Raw genomic sequence first — 21,741 nt, 5'->3', positions numbered from 1 at the left:
ATGAGGCAGGCGGCATGGACATAGTGATTGTAGATGAGGCAGGCGGCATGGGCATAGTGATTGTAGATGAGGCAGGCGACATGGGAATAGTGATTGTAGATGAGGCAGGCGGCATGGGCATAGTGATTGTAGACGAGGCAGGCGGCATGGGCATAGTGATTGTAGATGAGGCAGGCGGCATGGGCATAGTGATTGTAGATGAGACAGGCATGGGCATAGTGATTGTAGATGAGGCAGGCGGCATGGGCATAGTGATTGTAGATGAGGCAGGCGACATGGACATAGTGATTGTAGATGAGGCAGGCGGCATGGACATAGTGATTGTAGATGAGGCAGGCGGCATAGGCATAGTGATTGTAGATGAGGCAGGCGGCATGGGCATAGTGATTGTAGATGAGGCAGGTGGCATAGACATTGATTGTAGATGAGGCAGGCGACATGGGCATAGTGATTGTAGATGAGGCAGGCGACATGGGCATAGTGATTGTAGAGGAGGCAGGCGGCATGGACATAGTGATTGTAGATGAAGCAGGCGACATGGGCATAGTGATTGTAGATGAGGCAGGCGACATGGGCATAGTGATTGTAGATGAGGCAGGCGGCATGGGCATAGTGATTGTAGATGAGGCAGGCGACATGGGCATAGTGATTGTAGATGAGGCAGGCGGCATGGGCATAGTGATTGTAGATGAGGCAGGCGGCATGGGCATAGTGATTGTAGATGAGGCAGGCGACATTGGCATAGTGATTGTAGATGAGGCAGGCGGCATGGGCATAGTGATTGTAGACGAGGCAGGCGGCATGGCCATAGTGATTGTAGATGAGGCAGGCGACATGGGCATAGTGATTGTAGAGGAGGCAGGCGGCATGGACATAGTGATTGTAGATGAGGCAGGCGACATGGCCATAGTGATTGTAGATGAAGCAGGCAGCATGGGCATAGTGATTGTAGATGAGGCAGGCGACATGGGCATAGTGATTGTAGACGAGGCAGGCGGCATGGGCATAGTGATTGTAGATGAGGCAGGCGGCATGGGCATAGTGATTGTAGATGAGGCAGGCGGCATGGGCATAGTGATTGTAGACGAGGCAGGCGGCATGGGCATAGTGATTGTAGATGAGGCAGGCGGCATGGGCATAGTGATTGTAGATGAGACAGGCATGGGCATAGTGATTGTAGATGAGGCAGGCGGCATGGGCATAGTGATTGTAGATGAGGCAGGCGACATGGACATAGTGATTGTAGATGAGGCAGGCGACATGGGCATAGTGATTGTAGATGAGGCAGGCGGCATGGGCATAGTGATTGTAGATGAGGCAGGCGGCATGGGCATAGTGATTGTAGATGAGGCAGGCGGCATGGCCATAGTGATTGTAGATGAGGCAGGCGACATGGGCATAGTGATTGTAGAGGAGGCTGGCGGCATGGACATAGTGATTGTAGATGAGGCAGGCGACATGGCCATAGTGATTGTAGATAAAGCAGGCAGCATGGGCATAGTGATTGTAGATGAGGCAGGCGGCATGGGCATAGTGATTGTAGATGAGGCAGGCGGCATGGGCATAGTGATTGTAGATGAGGCAGGCGGCATGGGCATAGTGATTGTAGATGAGGCAGGCGGCATGGGCATAGTGATTGTAGATGAGGCAGGCGGCATGGGCATAGTGATTGTAGATGAAGCAGGCAGCATGGGCATAGTGATTGTAGATGAGGCAGGCGACATGGCCATAGTGATTGTAGGTGAGGCAGGCGACATTGGCATAGTGATTGTAGATGAGGCAGGCGGCATGGGCATAGTGATTGTAGATGAAGCAGGCGGCATAGGCATAGTGATTGTAGATGAGGCAGGCGACATGGCCATAGTGATTGTAGATGAGGCAGGCGACATTGGCATAGTGATTGTAGATGAGGCAGGCGACATGGGCATAGTGATTGTAGATGAGGCAGGCATGGGCATAGTGATTGTAGATGAGGCAGGCATGGGCATAGTGATTGTAGATGAGGCAGGCATGGGCATAGTGATTGTAGATGAGGCAGGCATGGGCATAGTGATTGTAGATGAGGCAGGCATGGGCATAGTGATTGTAGATGAGGCAGGCGACATGGGCATAGTGATTGTAGATGAGGCAGGGGGCATGGACATAGTGATTGTAGATAAGACAGGCATGGGCATAGTGATTGTAGATGAGGCAGGCATGGCCATAGTGATTGTAGATGAAGCAGACAGCATGGACATAGTGATTGTAGATGAAGCAGGCAGCATGGGCATAGTGATTGTAGATGAGGCAGGCGACATGGGCATAGGTATTGTAGATGAGGCAGGCGGCATGGGCATAGTGATTGTAGATGAGGCAGGCGGCATGGGCATAGTGATAGTAGACGAGGCAGGCGGCATGGGCATAGTGATTGTAGATGAGGCAGGCGGCATGGGCATAGTGATTGTAGATGAGACAGGCATGGGCATAGTGATTGTAGATGAGGCAGGCGGCATGGGCATAGTGATTGTAGATGAGGCAGGCGACATGGGCATAGTGATTGTAGATGAGGCAGGCGGCATGGGCATAGTGATTGTAGATGAGGCAGGCGGCATGGGCATAGTGATTGTAGATGAGGCAGGCGGCATGGGCATAGTGATTGTAGATGAGGCAGGCGGCATGGGCATAGTGATTGTAGAGGAGACAGGCATGGGCATAGTGATTGTAGATGAGGCAGGTGGCATGGGCATAGTGATTGTAGAGGAGACAGGCATGGGCATAGTGATTGTAGATGAGGCAGGCGGCATGGGCATAGTGATTGTAGATGAGGCAGACGGCATGGACATAGTGATTGTAGATGAGGCAGGCGGCATTAACATAGTGATTGTAGATGAGGTCGGCGGCATGGGCATAGTGATTGTAGATGAGGCAGGCGGCATGGGCATAGTGATTGTAGATGAGGCAGGCGGCATTGGCATAGTGATTGTAGATGCGGTTGTCACCCTTACAGTGTGGCACGACATAGCCGGGTATGTGGCCGTACTTCGTCCAGCTGCCATATCTCTACATAAATAACTAGATTTGCCATTCAGGCCTCCTATACGTCTGGGTGACAACTCCTATGGGGTTGTAATGGCGGCCATATCTCCCCTAGCTTTTCCAAAAACAGACCACTTGACAGACGTGTGCAGCTCATCCTTGATAAGAATATCTGATATTGTGGTGATATGTTTTAACCCCTCAGTGCTGGGACTGATCGCCTCTGATTTATAATTGCTTGTTCCACCCTATTGGTTCTCATAGGTCTCTGAAGCCAGACTTTGTCCTCATCCGTCAGCACGCTTTCAGCATGGCACGGAATGGAGATTTCCGCAGCTTGGTGATCGGCCTGCAATATGCCGGCGTACCGAGCCTGAACTCCTTGCACTCAGTATATAACTTCTGTGATAAGCCCTGGGTGGTGAGTACTATTATTTTTTAGCTCCCCAGTGAAAAACATCCTGCTGTTCTCGGCCCCAGAAAACTTGAGGCGATAGGATGAAAATAACAGAGCTCAGTTTCACAGCAGGCTGTAAAACGAGTGGTTTCTTAGTGAAATCTCCTTTGCTGACATCTAGTGGTCAGTATGAAAACTGCAGTATTTTATAATACAAGATGCCAACTAGTTGTCTTTATTAGTTCTGTTCTTTGGGATAATCTTTTGTCATTTATCTTTCAGTTTTCTCATCTCGTTCGCCTGCATAGGAAGCTTGGGCCCGAGGAATTCCCTCTAATTGAGCAAACTTACTACCCTAATCACAAAGAGATGGTGAGTCAGAGACCACTGATATCTGTTTGATGTCCTGCACAGGTCTTCACTTCACATACTTCCACCTACAGGACTATATTCCGGAGCTGATATCATGAATAACACCTGGTTTGGGGTCCTGTGTCCTGTAGTGACCCCCCAGACAGAAGCAGCAGGGCTCACACTGTACTTTCCATGTTATGTGTCCCTCCAGTCCGGAAGCAGGTTACGTGCCAAGCAATAGGTTTTTAAATCTGCAGTCGGAAAACCACTGATGTAAAACAGATGTTTATCTATAGAGAGCTGTGTGTATCCGCTGGTTCACTTTCAGTGTCACATTGAGATCTGTGCTACTACTATAATACTGCCTCCTATGTACAAGAATATAACTACTATAATACTGCCTCCTATGTACAAGAATATAACTACTATAATACTGCTCCTATGTACAAGAATATAACTACTATAATACTGCTCCTATGTACAGGAATATAACTACTATAATACTGCCTCCTATGTACAAGAATATAACTACTATAATACTGCTCCTATGTACAAGAATATAACTGCTATAATACTGCTCCTATGTACAAGAATATAACTACTATAATACTGCCTCCTATGTACAAGAATATATCTACTATAATACTGCCTCCTATGTACAAGAATATAACTACTATAATACTGCCTCCTATGTACAATAATATAACTACTATAATACTGCCCCCTATGTACAAGAATATAACTACTATAATACTGCCTCCTATGTACAAGAATATAACTACTATAATACTGCCCCCTATGTACAAGAATATAACTACTATAATACTGCCTCCTATGTACAAGAATATAACTACTATAATACTGCCTCCTATGTACAAGAATATAACTACTATAATACTGCTCCTATGTACAAGAATATAACTACTATAATACTGCTCCTATGTACAAGAATATAACTACTATAATACTGCTCCTATGTACAAGAATATAACTACTATAATACTGCTCCTATGTACAAGAATATAACTACTATAATACTGCTCCTATGTACAAGAATATAACTACTATAATACTGCCTCCTATGTACAAGAATATAACGACTATAATACTGCCTCCTATGTACAGAATAGAACTGCTATAATACTGCCTCCTATGTACAAGAATATAACTACTATAATACTGCCTCCTATGTACAAGAATATAACTACTATAATACTGCCTCCTATGTACAAGAATATAACTACTATAATACTGCTCCTATGTACAAGAATATAACTACTATAATACTGCTCCTATGTACAAGAATATAACTACTATAATACTCCCCCTATGTACAAGAATATAACTACTATAATACTGCCCCTATGTACAAGAATATAACTACTATAATACTGCTCCTATGTACAAGAATATAACTACTATAATACTGCTCCTATGTACAAGAATATAACTACTATAATACTGCTCCTATGTACAAGAATATAACTACTATAATACTGCTCCTATGTACAAGAATATAACTAGTATAATACTGCTCCTATGTACAGGAATATAACTACTATAATACTGCTCCTATGTGCAAGAATATAACTACTATAATACTGCTTCTATGTACAAGAATATAACTAGTATAATACTGCCTCCTATGTACAAGAATATAACTACTATAATACTGCCTCCTATGTACAAGAATATAACTACTATAGGGGGGCGGAGCCTGACCTTGGAGCTGAATGGTTGCTTGTTCCTGAGCTCCTCTCCCTGGCAGCTATTATAGCCCCTTTTATTAGCTATTTACTCAGTGCCAATGGGGAAACCAGGCAAGAACCGTCACCCTGAGACTCCAGAGCCGACTGGGGCCCGTTCCAGGCAACCGGAGATGGATAAATACCTCAAGAAACAGTCCAGGACTCCTGCTGCTGAAACAACCAGAAGGGCGCGGCAGCTCTCAGAAGCAGAGGAAGGTTCAGAGGCAGGAAGCACTTCTGATGTATCAGATTGCAGACCACTGCGAACAAACTCCTCACTCTCCAAAACAGATCTCAGGGACATCCTGGAATCTGCTCTTGCACCTCTTAAAAAGGACTTGGAGGAGATAAAAGGAGACCTGCGGCAAATTGGGAATCGTGTGGAGTCCCTGGAGCTAGCACAGGAAGCCATCCTGGTGCATGAGGGTAAGACCCGTGCAGCCCTGCAAACCCACAGAGACTTGCTAAACGACGCGCTGATGCGCATAGAGGATCAGGAGAACCGGAGCCGGCGGCGAAATATTCGCATCCGCGGCCTACCCGAAAATATTGCGATTGACGCGCTTCATTCAGTCGCATGCGAAATTTTCTCCTCCCTGCTGGGAGCTGAGAGAGCAGCTCCGATTGTGATCGAGCGCATCCACAGGGCCTTAAGGCCCAAGCCAAAACCTGGTGAGCCACCGCGGGATGTTGTTTGCGGCATATTAAGCTACGTGGACACTGCTGCACTGCTCAAGGCGGGAAGGGAGGCCGACCGCATCATGTACGGCGAGACCCCAGTCCTATTCTTTCAGGATCTGGCCCCCTCCACCTTAGCCAAGAGGCGCATCGTGAAGCCGCTCCTAGAGGCCCTTAAAGCCACAGCTACGCCATTCCGATGGCTCTATCCCTTCGGTCTGGCCATCTTGAAAAACGGGAGGCAGTATACGGTGCGGACCCCGAGTGACCTGAAAGCTATTTGGGGCCCTCTTGGGATTGAACCCATCACAGTTCCCTCGTGGATGCCGGCTGATCAAGGGGATCCCCTGCCTACCCCTCCGGGTATAGATTCGTGGCAGCAAGTTTCACCTTCCAGAGCTGGGAAACAAGGAAAAGGACGGTCGCAAGTACCTGTTACCTGACTCTGTTCCGGGAGGCGCTGAAGGCGCTTTTGTTCACTCTTCACTGAGTTCAATGTTCTGTGACTTTGCTGGGTCCCAGGACGTAGGAACTCTGTCTGGCTCTGTCTGAGCTGAATTTCCATAGTTTGTCCATAGGTTTTGGACTTATTTTAGGTCTTGGCCCACTGCCCCGTTCTCATGGGTTTTGGGCCTGACCCTATGCTTTACTACCTTGCCTGCATGAGATGCGGGTTACGAGCTGTGCATTAGAGCACTGAATGCAATGTTAGTTATGCGGGGGTTATATGTCTGCACTGTTGTCAGTTATGTTACTGATTATGTCCTCTCCCTCACCCCCGGTGGCCCCACAGGAGCCCCCCTCTGATAGATCCCGGCTGTCCGCCGCTATGAAAAAGGATCTCCATCATATCAGATGCTGGGTGGGGCCACGTGCTCCCTGTCCATGGGGAGACATTCTTTGTTATTTGGGTTGTGTTACTGTCTCATTTGTTATGTCTTTTATTTTTCTTTTGACTTTCCCTTTGTCCTCATTCCTCCCTTTCTTCTCCTTACTCCGTCCGTGGCTTTCCAGACTGGATGTCCTCTTGCTCTGGGCCGACAGGCCTCCTCTGTCTTCACTATGGCCTCTGTTATAGTTGCCTCACTGAATGCCAAGGGTCTGAACGAGCCATGTAAGCGGTCTCAGGTGCTCTCCTTGTTACTGAAAGATGAAGCCTCCGTTGTATTCCTCCAAGAAACTCATTTTAAATCAGGGAAGATCCCGAAGTTGTCCCAAAACGCATTCTCACAATGGTTCCATAGCTCTTTTGCCTCGGCTAGCAGGGGTGTCAGCGTGGCCGTCCACAAGCGCCTACCCTTCAAACACTCCGCTGTCCTTGCGGACACTGATGGTCGCTTCTTATTCGTTAAGGGGCACATCGCTGACGCGCCTGTTACCCTGGCTAATTTATATGCCCCCAATAGGGGTCAGATCCCCTGGCTCGTTCGGACTCTTGAGCAATTACAGGCTTTTAGTGAGGGCATGCTTATACTAGGAGGTGACTTTAATGTGACTATGGAGCCTGACCTTGACTCGTCCTCTCAGAGATCTGAGTTATCCCACAAACTTCTGCGACGTCTGAAGACTGCGCTGAAGAAGTTGCGGGTTATTGATGTGTGGCGCACTATGCATCCCTCTGGTAGGGATTATACGTTTTATTCAAACGCTAAAAAATCCTTCCATAGGTTGGACTACTTGTTTTTATCCTCCCCCCATATTTCTCAGGTGGTAGATACGAGGATTGGGAACATTACGCTTTCTGATCACGCCCCAGTATTTCTCCGAGTGTCTATGACAGCTCTTCCTAAACGAGAGAAAATATGGCGTCTTAATGACACATTGATCTCCGACCCTACCAATGCAGCTAGAATCTCCCGGATTATGTCTGAATTCTTCTCTCTTAATGCAGTGGGCGACCCTCCTCCCTCCCCCTCCATCTTGTGGGAGACTCATAAGGCAGTGGTTAGAGGAGAATTAATTTCCCTGGGCTCGCATGTTAAAAGACTGCGCTCCAAGGCTGTAGACGACCTGTTGTCCCGCATAGCGAGTCTTGAACTGACCCATAAGCAAACCCAGGCTCAGGCTGTGGCTGCTGAATTAGCGGAGGCCAGGACGGGACTGAAAAACTTGCTCAACGCCAAATCAGCGAAACTTATATTCCGCTCCAGGTTTAAAGCTTATGCTCATGGGAACAAAGGGAATAAACTGATGTCTGCCATGGCTAAGCAACGCCACGCGGATTCATTTATCCCTGCTATTTTAGATGCGAAAGGCAATAAGCACAAGTCGACTCACGATATAGCGAAAGCGTTTAGTGCTTTTTATGCGGATCTATATAACCTCCCCACTCCAGACCGTCCTGGTTCAGCCTCTATTGAGCAAGCCACAGATGAGTTCCTGTCCACTCTGATGCTGCCCTCTGTTAGTCCCCTACAAGCTTCCCAACTAGTCGCCCCTGTATCAAGAGAGGAAATTGGCAAGGTCCTTTCCTCCATTCCTTCAGGTAAAAGTCCAGGCCCGGATGGGCTCCCTATATCGTATTACAAGACCTTCAAAGACGTTTTGACTCCTCACTTTCAGGCACTCTGTAATTTCCTCCTGTCTGGAGGTTCTCTACCCCCCCAAACGTTAGAGGCCCACATAACTATAATCCATAAAGAAAACAAAGACCCCCTCCACTGTGGCAGTTATCGCCCGATTTCACTGCTAAATGCGGATGTCAAGTGGTGGGCCAAGATTCTGGCGCAGCGAATACAGCTGATCCTGCCGGATCTTATTGATAGCGAGCAAGTGGGGTTTGTGCGTGGCAGACAGGGCTGTGAAAACACAATACGTTTGCTCCACCTTATGGATTGGGCTAGAAGCTCCTCTACGCCTCTGGCTTTGCTGAGCACGGACGCGGAGAAGGCCTTCGACAGGGTCGGTTGGCATTATATGTCGCGGACCCTGTCGAGGTTTGGTTTCCCAGATTCGTTTATATCTGCGATCTTCACTCTGTACTCAGCCCCGTCTGCCAAACTCAAAATAAATGGTACGCTTTCTCCCTCCTTTTCCATATCCAATGGGACGAGGCAGGGTTGCCCCCTCTCCCCATCTCTGTTTGTCATAGTGATGGAGACTTTGCTGTGTAAGATCCGGCAGGATCCTGCGGTTAGGGGCTTGACCATTGATTCTCGGACCCACTTGACAGCCGCATTTGCAGATGACCTACTTATCATGACCTCCAATCCCGAAACATCCTTCCCTAGGCTTTTGTCTCTTTTTGAGGAGTTTGGCTATGTGTCAAACTTTAAAATCAACTATAGCAAGTCAATGGCCCTAAATGTTACTTGTCCAGAATCGGTTAAAGAGGCCCTTCAGAATACTACCCCCTTTCACTGGGCTACAAAAGACATAGTATTTTTGGGAGTGCACGTCCCGGCTCAGGCGAAGGACTTATTTGCTCTGAATTATGCCCCCTTATTGTCCTCAGTTAGGAGGCAGCTGCACTCTATTAGACTGCCGTTTATTTCCTGGTGTGGCAAGAGAAACTACCTCAAGACCTTTATAGCTCCTAAATTTTTGTACCTTCTGCAGGTGTTGCCTATCTGGCTGCCGCACTCATTTTTTGTAGACATCCGCAGAGTTTTTTCCCTCTTTTTGTGGGGAAGTAAACCCTCCAGAATTGCTTATTCGGTGCTGACCAGAGAGAGGAGGTTTGGCGGCTTTGGTCTGCCCGACATACGTTCCTACTATGTGGCCTTTCAACTATTTAGAGATCTATCCCTCCTCAATAGCACTTAAGGTGCTCCATATGTGTGTCTTGAGCGCTCTCTGCTCTCCACTAGAATGAAGCGGATTCTCTGGGGGCTGTCCCCTTGTTCTCCGGGTGGTTCCTCTTTGCCACTCCTATGGAAGGGTATGTTTGTTGAGTGGGCCAAGCAGTTTAAGGATAGAACACTTGAGTTTCCCATACCGGGTACTCCGCTTTCCTCTTTACAGTTTTATGTCCATCCGGAAGCCGAGAAGCCCTCAGGTATCTGGCCTCTTTTGGCCGAGATCCCTTTAAGTGAGATTAGATCCCTGGATGGGTCCCTGGATTGGTCCACGGTCTTGAATAACCCTATAGTCAAAAAAGCTTCCTTCCTACAGAGTTTTGCCCTGCAGAAGGAGATTAAGATGATTAAGCTACCACCCCCCACCACCTCTGGAACCCCCTCTTGGCTGTCTAAGAGACTATCAGATGCCCGTAGGATCCCTAAACCGCTGTCTACCCTTTATAAGGAGTTACTCTCAGCCTCCCCTCCTGAGCTACATTTCCTTTCTTCATGGGAAAGGGAATTGTCCATCCACCTTACAGACCCGGAAAGGGCTTTTGTCCTTACACACTCTCACGGCTTTAGCCGCTGTATTAAGGTACAAGAAAACTCGTATAAGCTGCTCACGAGATGGTACAAGTCCCCGGAGTTCTTGCATAGGCTTAATGCAGATTTCCCAAGTGAGTGCTGGAGGTGTAGAAAAGACGTAGGCTCTCTGTCACACATTTGGTGGCACTGTGAAAAGATTAAAGCATTCTGGACCAGTATAGAAGCTCTGATAAATGAGGTGTGTGCTAAGCAGGTTAAGCTGGATCCTAAACTGATTCTGCTTTGGTGCCCTAATGACTCGCTTTCCCCCTGTAGATCTGATCTTCCTACTATGCTCATCACGGCGGCGAGACTGCTCATCCCGCTGCTTTGGAAGGATACTGAACCTCCCACTGTTTCGATGTGGAGGGATAAGGTGGATCAGATCTACAGGTTTGAAGAGCTGGCCCACTGGGAATCTTTCACGCGTTCCCGCTTTCTGAAAATCTGGTCGCCCTGGAAGACATATAGAAAGTTCCCCTGACGGAGTTGGGGAAAACTCCCCTACCCCCCCCCCCCCCTCCCCTTTCCTTTCCCTTCCTTTCCCTCTCTTTTCCTCTTATTTGTGTTATATTTGATTTTTATTGTCTGTCACATTTGATGTATCATTTTGTACAACATGTGTTGCACTGACATGCATTTGTGGTCACTTCCATGACCGATTTGTGACTTTGCCTTACCAGTGATGCTACGATGGTTTGTGATCGATTGATATGCCTTACTTACTTTGAATAAAAATACATTTGGTTAAGAATATAACTACTATAATACTGCTCTTATGTACAAGAATATAACTACTATAATACTGCTCCTATGTACAAGAATATAACTACTATAATACTGCCTCCTATGTACAAGAATATAACTACTATAATACTGCTCCTATGTACAAGAATATAACTACTATAATACTGCTCCTATGTACAAGAATATAACTACTATAATACTGCCTCCTATGTACACGAATATAACTACTATAATACTGCCTCCTATGTACAAGAATATAACTACTATAATACTGCTCCTATGTACAAGAATATAACTATTATAATACTGCCTCCTATGTACAAGAATATAACTACTATAATACTGCCTCCTATATACAAGAATATAACTGCTATAATACTGCTCCTATGTACAAGAATATAACTACTATAATACTGCCTCCTATGTACAAGAATATAACTACTATAATACTGCTCCTATGTACAAGAATATAACTACTATAATACTGCTCCTATGTACAAGAATATACCTACTATAATACTGCTCCTATGTACAGGAATATAACTACTATAATACTGCTCCTATGTACAAGAATATAACTACTATAATACTGCTCCTATGTACAAGAATATAACTACTATAATACTGCTCCTATGTACAAGAATATAACTAGTATAATACTGCTCCTATGTACAAGAATATAACTACTATAATACTGCTCCTATGTACGGGAATATAACTACTATAATACTGCTCCTATGTACAAGAATATAACTACTATAATACTGCCTCCTATGTACAAGAATATAACTACTATAATACTGCTCCTATGTACAAGAATATAACTATTATAATACTGCCTCCTATGTACAAGAATATAACTACTATAATACTGCTCCTATGTACAGGAATATAACTACTATAATACTGCTCCTATGTACAAGAATATAACTACTATAATACTGCTCCTATGTACAAGAATATAACTACTATAATACTGCTCCTATGTACAAGAATATAACTACTATAATACTGCTCCTATGTACAAGAATATAACTACTATAATACTGCTCCTATGTACAAGAATATAACTACTATAATACTGCCCTATGTACAAGAATATAACTACTATAATACTGCTCCTATGTACAAGAATATAACTACTATAATACTGCCCTATGTACAAGAATATAACTACTATAATACTGCTCCTATGTACAAGAATATAACTACTATAATACTGCTCCTATGTACAAGAATATAACTACTATAATACTGCTCCTATGTACAAGAATATATCTACTATAATACTGCCCTATGTACAAGAATATAACTACTATAATACTGCCTCCTATGTACAAGAATATAACTACTATAATACTGCTCCTATGTACAAGAATATAACTACTATAATACTGCCCCTATGTACAAGAATATAACTACTATAATACTGCTCCTATGTACAAGAATATAACTACTATAATACTGCCTCCTATGTACAAGAATATAACTACTATAATACTGCTCCTATGTACAAGAATATAACTACTATAATACTGCCTCCTATGTACAAGAATATAACTACTATAATACTGCCTCCTATGTACAAGAATATAACTACTATAATACTGCCTCCTATGTACAAGAATATAACTACTATAATACTGCTCCTATGTACAAGAATATAACTACTATAATACTGCCCCTATGTACAAGAATATAACTACTATAATACTGCTCCCATGTACAAGAATATAACTACTATAATACTGCCTCCTATGTACAAGAATATAACTACTATAATACTGCTCCTATGTACAAGAATATAACTACTATAATACTGCCTCCTATGTACAAGAATATAACTACTATAATACTGCTCCTATGTACAAGAATATAACTACTATAATACTGCCCCTATGTACAAGAATATAACTACTATAATACTGCTCCCATGTACAAGAATATAACTACTATAATACTGCTCCTATGTACAGGAATATAACTACTATAATACTGCTCCTATGTACAAGAATATAACTACTATAATACTGCCTCCTATGTACAAGAATATAACTACTATAATACTGCCTCCTATGTACAAGAATATAACTACTATAATACTGCCTCCTATGTACAAGAATATAACTACTATAATACTGCCTCCTATGTACAAGAATATAACTACTATAATACTGCTCCTATGTACAAGAATATAACTACTATAATACTGCCCCTATGTACAAGAATATAACTACTATAATACTGCTCCTATGTACGGGAATATAACTACTATAATACTGCTCCTATGTACAAGAATATAACTACTATAATACTGCTCCTATGTACAAGAATATAACTACTATAATACTGCTCCTATGTACAAGAATATAACTATTATAATACTGCCTCCTATGTACAAGAATATAACTACTATAATACTGCCTCCTATATACAAGAATATAACTGCTATAATACTGCTCCTATGTACAAGAATATAACTACTATAATACTGCTCCTATGTACAAGAATATAACTACTATAATACTGCTCCTATGTACAAGAATATAACTAGTATAATACTGCTCCTATGTACAAGAATATAACTACTATAATACTGCTCCTATGTACAAGAATATAACTACTATAATACTGCTCCTATGTACAAGAATATAACTACTATAATACTGCTCCTATGTACAAGAATATAACTAGTATAATACTGCTCCTATGTACAAGAATATAACTACTATAATACTGCTCCTATGTACAAGAATATAACTACTATAATACTGCCTCCTATGTACAAGAATATAACTACTATAATACTGCCTCCTATGTACAAGAATATAACTACTATAATACTGCTCCTATGTACAAGAATATAACTACTATAATACTGCCTCCTATGTACAAGAATATAACTACTATAATACTGCTCCTATGTACAAGAATATAACTAGTATAATACTGCTCCTATGTACAAGAATATAACTACTATAATACTGCTCCTATGTACAAGAATATAACTACTATAATACTGCCTCCTATGTACAAGAATATAACTACTATAATACTGCCTCCTATGTACAAGAATATAACTACTATAATACTGCCCCTATGTACAAGAATATAACTACTATAATACTGCTCCCATGTACAAGAATATAACTACTATAATACTGCCTCCTATGTACAAGAATATAACTACTATAATACTGCTCCTATGTACAAGAATATAACTACTATAATACTGCCTCCTATGTACAAGAATATAACTACTATAATACTGCTCCTATGTACAAGAATATAACTACTATAATACTGCCCCTATGTACAAGAATATAACTACTATAATACTGCTCCCATGTACAAGAATATAACTACTATAATACTGCTCCTATGTACAGGAATATAACTACTATAATACTGCTCCTATGTACAAGAATATAACTACTATAATACTGCCTCCTATGTACAAGAATATAACTACTATAATACTGCCTCCTATGTACAAGAATATAACTACAATAATACTGCCTCCTATGTACAAGAATATAACTACTATAATACTGCCTCCTATGTACAAGAATATAACTACTATAATACTGCTCCTATGTACAAGAATATAACTACTATAATACTGCCCCTATGTACAAGAATATAACTACTATAATACTGCTCCCATGTACAAGAATATAACTACTATAATACTGCCTCCTATGTACAAGAATATAACTACTATAATACTGCCCCTATGTACAAGAATATAACTACTATAATACTGCCTCCTATGTACAAGAATATAACTACTATAATACTGCTCCTATGTACAAGAATATAACTACTATAATACTGCTCCTATGTACAAGAATATAACTACTATAATACTGCTCCTATGTACAAGAATATAACTACTATAATACTGCTCCTATGTGCAAGAATATAACTACTATAATACTGCCCTATGTACAAGAATATAACTACTATAATACTGCTCCTATGTACAAGAATATAACTACTATAATACTGCTCCTATGTACAAGAATATAACTACTATAATACTGCCTCCTATGTACAAGAATATAACTACTATAATACTGCTCCTATGTACAAGAATATAACTACTATAATACTGCCCCTATGTACAAGAATATAACTACTATAATACTGCTCCTATGTACAAGAATATAACTACTATAATACTGCTCCTATGTACAAGAATATAACTACTATAATACTGCTCCTATGTACAAGAATATAACTACTATAATACTGCTCCTATGTACAAGAATATAACTACTATAATACTGCTCCTATGTACAAGAATATAACTACTATAATACTGCCTCCTATGTACAAGAATATAACTACTATAATACTGCCCTATGTACAGGTGGACGCAATATTTTGGGTATTTGGTGAAATAATTCCAGACGTTCGTACAAAAATCCTATAAACATTTATTAAACAGTATAATACATATAAAGCAGTGAGATCCGGTGACGGTAGCACTTGGTGCACAGGGTGGCGCTCACTAACAGCAGAGGTTCTGCTCCTCGGTCGCTCTGTGCGGTTTAGCGCCCTGGTTGGGTCCGGTGAGCTACAGGGATGTCATGTGACTTGGTGGGGGCCAGGAGTGGTGGTCGGCGCCCCGGTGACGCAGTCGTTCTCAGGCCGCGGTGTTGCTGCTGGTGGTTGTGTCGTACGTGCGAGACTTCAAGCTGTTCCAGATGCACAGACCTTCGCCCTTGTTCACACAGGCCCAGGTCGCGGCCTGATGACTGGCGTACAGAGACTTCTTCCTCATCAAGGGGTCGGTCCAGAGACACTGGAGGTCGTTGTCCACCTGGCACGGCAGGCCGAAGCACTGCTTAATCTGCAGGGGAACAGAGTCTCATTTAGGACCATAAAATGGAATGCATCTAGTGGGGGGCTTGTGCTTACACGTGGCAGCCAGTCTAAGAAAACAGAGCTGCAGTGTAAAGCATGTGGGCAGAGGAGCAGCCTGGTTTGACAAGGCAGGGAGTGGATATTGGACAACCTCAGACGGCAATAGGCAATGTAGTTCAGCCAGAGCCACTGATTATAATTGTGGAGTATACCTGCAGTGTAAAGTATGGGGGAAGGTAGAGCAGCAGCCTGAGGCTCTGTTGGGACAGGAAGTGAATTTCAGACTCCGGTAGACAATGCAGTCGAGCTGGAGCCACTGATCATAGCTGTAACCTGATGAGGTATAGCTGCAGTGTAAAGTATGGGGGGCAAATTAAGCAGTAGCCAGAGGCTCTGTTGGGACAGGAAGTGAATTTCAGACTCTGATAGACTATGCATACTGCAGCCTCTGATCATAGCTGTACCCTGATGGGTTATAGCTGCAGTGTAAAGTATGGGGGCTGAATCAACAGCAGCCTAGCAGACAATGCAGTCAAGCTGCAGCCGCTGATCATAGCTGTACCCTAATCAGGCCACCTCTGACTCCGGTAAGACAAGGCAGCCAAGCTATCCTCAGTGTGCCCAAAATGTAACAAAACTGCAGTATAAAGTATGGGGGAAAGTCAGTTGAAAAGGTGGCGCCTCCGGGAGGGGTGATCTTACCTTGCAGTCGCAGTGCTTGGCATACACCTGCAGGAATCCCCTCTTCTGGCCCATGGTCAGGGTGGCCCATGGCACCACGAAGCTGCAGCTGGTGATGTACGCCTTGCCATCTACGATGGTCGCTGTGTGGAGAGGAAGAAGAGGAAGGTTACCCTTGAGGAAAAGGCAGCAGGGCGCAGCATGGTGGACGACAGTGGAGGATAGATAGATGGATGATGGGGATGGTAGCTATGGAGTCTGATTGGGACTACAGAGAGATGATGGGTGTACTGGTGGTTACCATAGAGGGATGATAGGAGTTGGTGTACATATTGGTGGTTAGTATAGAAGGAGGATCAGCAGTGGGCAGTAGGGGGCAACATGTCGATCATACTGACCGGCGACCAGGAACTCCTCGCTCTTGTTGGTGGAGGGGTGCTCGTAGCCGCACAGGCCGTCCGACTTGGGGCTGTACAAGAACTGGATGTCGTCGAATTCTTTAGGAGCCTTGAAAATCTGTTGATAAAGGATGAAGACATACATGATATGTCGTCACATGGCGCTGTCAGATTACCGGCCCTTTAAATACCGCTGGCACATTTCTGGTTGGGTGTCGCTATGGTATAACACAGCATGGTGAACGAAAAGCCAAAATGTGTGCCTGTGCCTTTAAGACTGTGCAGTCTGTAATGCAGAATGCCTCGTGTTGCATGGGTATGGCGCCATGTTCGGCTGCCTGGACCTTGCAGGAATTGTATTGTAGTGCAGCACCTCGCTGGTTAATTGAGCAGAGAGTGGAGAGGTCTGCGGGCAGGGATTACCCAGCATGCCGAGTTCTGATCCTGCGCCTGCACTGTGTGGTCAGACCGCAGACAGAGCAAGAGAGAAAGATATTTCGGCTGCAGCTGGAGGGCACAGAGCGGCCTGGCACTCGGGAGAGGGTCCTACCTTGGTGGCTTTCACCTCGAACTCCCTCCAGTGCTCCCGCACCACGCTGTCTTTCTGCCCGACGAACTTTGCCCGAAACACTGCAGAGAAACAAACACTGAATTAGACAATGCCACCTGCTTCGGAACTACAACCCCCAGCATGTACCACAGGCCAGCAGGGAGAGCTGGGAGCGGCGGTTTCATAGCAGATCACTGGCGTGCGGCCCCAGGTGTCAGTGGCAGATCGGTACCGAGCCCATGTGACACACATCTGAAACCCGAGGTCACCTGCCCAATTACAGGTATCACCCAGTAAGCACATCATACACCCACTCATCAGAGCTGTGGCACGTGCGCCCGTCTACGGGAGGGTGTGCTCTCAGGTGTGGGCGCACAGTAGCCGTGCCCTTACAGGAGCAATCTGCAGAAGTCGGGTGTCACTCGGTGACATCTCCTGTTCTGTCCGGGTTCCCAGTGCATGAATAATTAATAGAATATCAGGAGATGTCCGAAATCATAGATCCATCTCTCCTATGGACTCCGTACTGGAATGTCCTCTGCAGATTCCTCACTGCCTGTCTATTCACGGAGTACAGACTACCAGAAACGCCAAGGTGTAGCCTAAGGTGGTCATGCATTACCCTTCCTATATTATACTCCAGAGCTCCACTCACTATTCTGCTAGTCGAGTCACTGTGTACATACATTACTTATCCTGTACTGATCCTGAGTTACATCCTGTATTATACTCCAGAGCTGCACTCACTATTCTGCTGGTGGAGTCACTGTGCACATACATTACATTACTTATCCTGTACTGATCCTCAGTTACATCCTGTATTATACTCCAGAGCTGCACTCACTATTCTGCTGGTGCAGTCACTGCGTACATACATTACTTATCCTGTACTGATCCTGAGTTACATCCTGTATTATACTCCAGAGCTGCACTCACTATTCTGCTGGTGCAGTCACTGTGTACATACATTACTTATCCTGTACTGATCCTGAGTTACATAATGTATTATACTCCAGAGTTGTACTCACTATTCTGCTGGTGCAGTCACTGTGTACATACATTACATTACTTATCCTGTACTGATCCTGAGTTACATCCTGTATTATACTCCAGAGCTGCACTCACTATTCTGCTGGTGCAGTCACTGTGTACATACATTACTTATTCTGTACTGATCCTGAGTTACATCCTGTATTATACTCCAGAGCTGCACTCACTATTCTGCTGGTGCAGTCACTGTGTACATACATTACTTATCCTGTACTGACCCTGAGTTACATCCTGTATTATACTCCAGAGCTGCACTCACTATTCTGCTGGTGGAGTCACTGTGTATATACATTACTTATCCTGTACTGATCCTGAGTTACATCCTGTGTTATACTCCAGAGCTGTACTCACTATTCTGCTGGTGCAGTCACTGTATACATACATTACATTACTCATCCTGTACTGATCCTGAGTTACATCCTGTGTTATACTCCAGAGCTGCACTCACTATTCTGCTGGTGCAGTCACTGTGTACATACATTACTTATCCTGTACTGATCCTCAGTTACATCCTGTATTATACTCCAGAGCTGCACTCACTATTCTGCTGGTGCAGTCACTGCGTACATACATTACTTATCCTGTACTGATCCTGAGTTACATCCTGTATTATACTCCAGAGCTGCACTCACTATTCTGCTGGTGCAGTCACTGTGTACATACATTACTTATCCTGTACTGATCCTGAGTTACATAATGTATTATACTCCAGAGCTGTACTCACTATTCTGCTGGTGCAGTCACTGTGTACATACATTACTTATCCTGTACTGATCCTGAGTTACATCCTGTATTATACTCCAGAGCTGCACTCACTATTCTGCTGGTGCAGTCACTGTGTACATACATTACTTATCCTGTACTGATCCTGAGTTACATCCTGTATTATACTCCAGAGCTGCACTCACTATTCTGCTGGTGCAGTCACTGTGTACATACATTACTTATTCTGTACTGATCCTGAGTTACATCCTGTATTATACTCCAGAGCTGCACTCACTATTCCGCTGGTGCAGTCACTGTGTACATACATTACTTATCCTGTACTGACCCTGAGTTACATTCTGTATTATACTCCAGAGCTGCACTCACTATTCTGCTGGTGCAGTCACTGTGCACATACATTACTTATCCTGTACTGATCCTGAGTTACATCCTGTATTATACTCCAGAGCTGTACTCACTATTCTGCTGGTGCAGTCACTGTGTACATACATTACTTATCCCGTACTGATCCTGAGTTGCCTCCTGTATTATACTCCAGAGCTGCACTCACTATTCTGCTGGTGCAGTCACTGTGTACATACATTACTTATCCTGTACTGACCCTGAGTTACATCCTGTATTATACTCCAGAGCTGCACTCACTATTCTGCTGGTGCAGTCACTGTGTACATACATTACTTATCCTGTACTGATCCTGAGTTACATCCTGTATTATACTTCAGAGCTGCACTCATAACTCTGTCTTGAGAGATCTTTGCACCAGGCTCTTTACAGGAATCTAAGGTAGGATACAGTAAGTGCCCCCGGCCTTTTAGGTGCTGAGCTGTTAGTGACTTATCTGACTATAATCTTGCTGACTGTTTCCAGACTGCATATTCAGTCCTCATTGGTTGTGGATCAGCCGTATAGAGCCACTGAATGTGTGTGCTGTGTAGTCTGCGGTGGGTGGTCAGGGTGGCACACCCCCTCTTTGGGCACACTCTGCAGACTCCAGGCGGTAGCAAGGCGCTGTGATGTGGTCTCACTATCTCGCTAACTTCTCCGAGAGGTGTGAATGAGCGCTACTGTTCCCCCTCCGCCTGCACCCAGTGCTTTGGCACACAGGATATTTCTCCTTATGAGAGACCCTTTGTGCGAAATATCACGTGGCCTTACCGATTGGTGAGTCACAGTAGACGGTCTGGGGGTGACGGGGGCCGCATACACACGACCAGGCTTCTTTGCTCAGGGACCCCAAAATCATCAGCACCACCAGGGAGAACATTGTGGAAGCCGGGTACTGGTCCAGTCTGTAAAAACAAAGGCGGATGTTACACAGGGGTCCCTAGGATGGCATACATGTGGGGGGGGGGGAGGGTGCGTGCCATCAGGCAGGAAAGGACTTGAAATGTGCTGAGGATCTTGCACATCGAATGACAGTCCGTGTGGTTTGGGCAGGAAATGGGTTGACGCCTTGACACGGTGGAGTGTAAACAGTGTTATTTCGGGCGCTGGGAGTGAAAGTGTGCATTACTGGTACGAGATGGGATGCATTGATGATGAGTTTAGCTACGCAGGGATGATGGGTGTAGTGGTTGCGTTGGGTTTTTGGCATAAAAAAAGGTGCAGATCTCCAGTGGAAAGTGGGGGGTGGCAGATAATGGGTTTGTGTCTAGGATTCAAAGGCATTAAAAAAAAGTTGAGCCAAAAAGTTAGAAGCCATTGAGAAACCTCTAGAGTCACCGGGCCCCTGCGCTGTGTGAAGCCCTGGGCTACCTGCGGTGGTGCAGGGTTGCAGCAGAGATCGAGTGCCATGGAGGATCCTGGCTGATAATTGGTTAAGTGACTGTGCAAGGTTTTGGGAAACAAGGGGTGAAGTGAAATTTTGCAGCCCCCAATTGGAAGTTGTGAGGGTCGGCGGCAGATAAAGGGTTAACGGTCCCTGATTGGAAGGGGTTAAGCCATGCAAAGAGAGAGTCGGGTAGTGGCAGAGGTGCCGAGAGGCGAGCGGCTGCTTACCTGGATCTCAAGAGTTGTCAGCGGGTCTGAAGCTCAGCTCTGCATCTCTCCCCATTCCACGTCTGGAATTTAAAGCGTCCCCGTCCCCCCAACCCCTCCCTCCCACCCGTGATGTGATTGGCCAAGAGCCCAGCTCCAGACGCCTTGCCTATTAGTCAGA

The 21,741-nt window shown here is 44.6% G+C and overlaps 2 protein-coding genes across 3 annotated transcripts in view; one reads left to right on the top strand and one right to left on the bottom strand.

Annotated features, from left to right (window-relative positions):
- The window catches only part of SYN1 (synapsin I), a 71,192-nt gene that overhangs the window by 23,935 nt on the left and 25,516 nt on the right, over positions 1-21,741 (top strand). For both annotated transcript variants that reach the window (XM_040442231.1, XM_040442230.1), the window contains exons 4-5: positions 3,280-3,436; positions 3,695-3,784. In XM_040442231.1, the coding sequence (XP_040298165.1) occupies positions 3,280-3,436; positions 3,695-3,784 (247 nt within the window). The remainder of the gene's footprint in view (positions 1-3,279; positions 3,437-3,694; positions 3,785-21,741) is intronic.
- TIMP1 (TIMP metallopeptidase inhibitor 1) lies at positions 15,729-21,675 on the bottom strand. The gene is made up of 6 exons (XM_040442232.1): positions 21,582-21,675; positions 20,739-20,872; positions 17,808-17,887; positions 17,258-17,375; positions 16,881-17,002; positions 15,729-16,164 (listed from the first exon to the last, which is right to left on the bottom strand). Exons 2-6 carry the CDS (start codon positions 20,845-20,847, stop codon positions 15,958-15,960), a joined length of 636 nt encoding a protein of 211 aa, XP_040298166.1. The 5' UTR covers positions 20,848-20,872; positions 21,582-21,675; the 3' UTR covers positions 15,729-15,957.

This window comes from Bufo bufo, chromosome 8 (genome assembly GCF_905171765.1).
Source record: "Bufo bufo chromosome 8, aBufBuf1.1, whole genome shotgun sequence".
Taxonomy (NCBI): domain Eukaryota; kingdom Metazoa; phylum Chordata; class Amphibia; order Anura; family Bufonidae; genus Bufo; species Bufo bufo.
This window is presented reverse-complemented; position numbering and strand designations above follow the sequence as displayed.

Bases quoted from the DNA above. Each gene is read 5' to 3' on its own strand.
- TIMP1 (XM_040442232.1), bottom strand. From the start codon at position 20,847: ATGTTCTCCCTGGTGGTGCTGATGATTTTGGGGTCCCTGAGCAAAGAA. The intron at 17,888-20,738 runs GTAAGGCCACGT...GTTTCTCTGCAG, and splicing joins CTACTGTGACTCACCAATCG to TGTTTCGGGCAAAGTTCGTC. The intron at 16,165-16,880 runs GTAAGATCACCC...GTTCCCCTGCAG, and splicing joins CCAAGCACTGCGACTGCAAG to ATTAAGCAGTGCTTCGGCCT.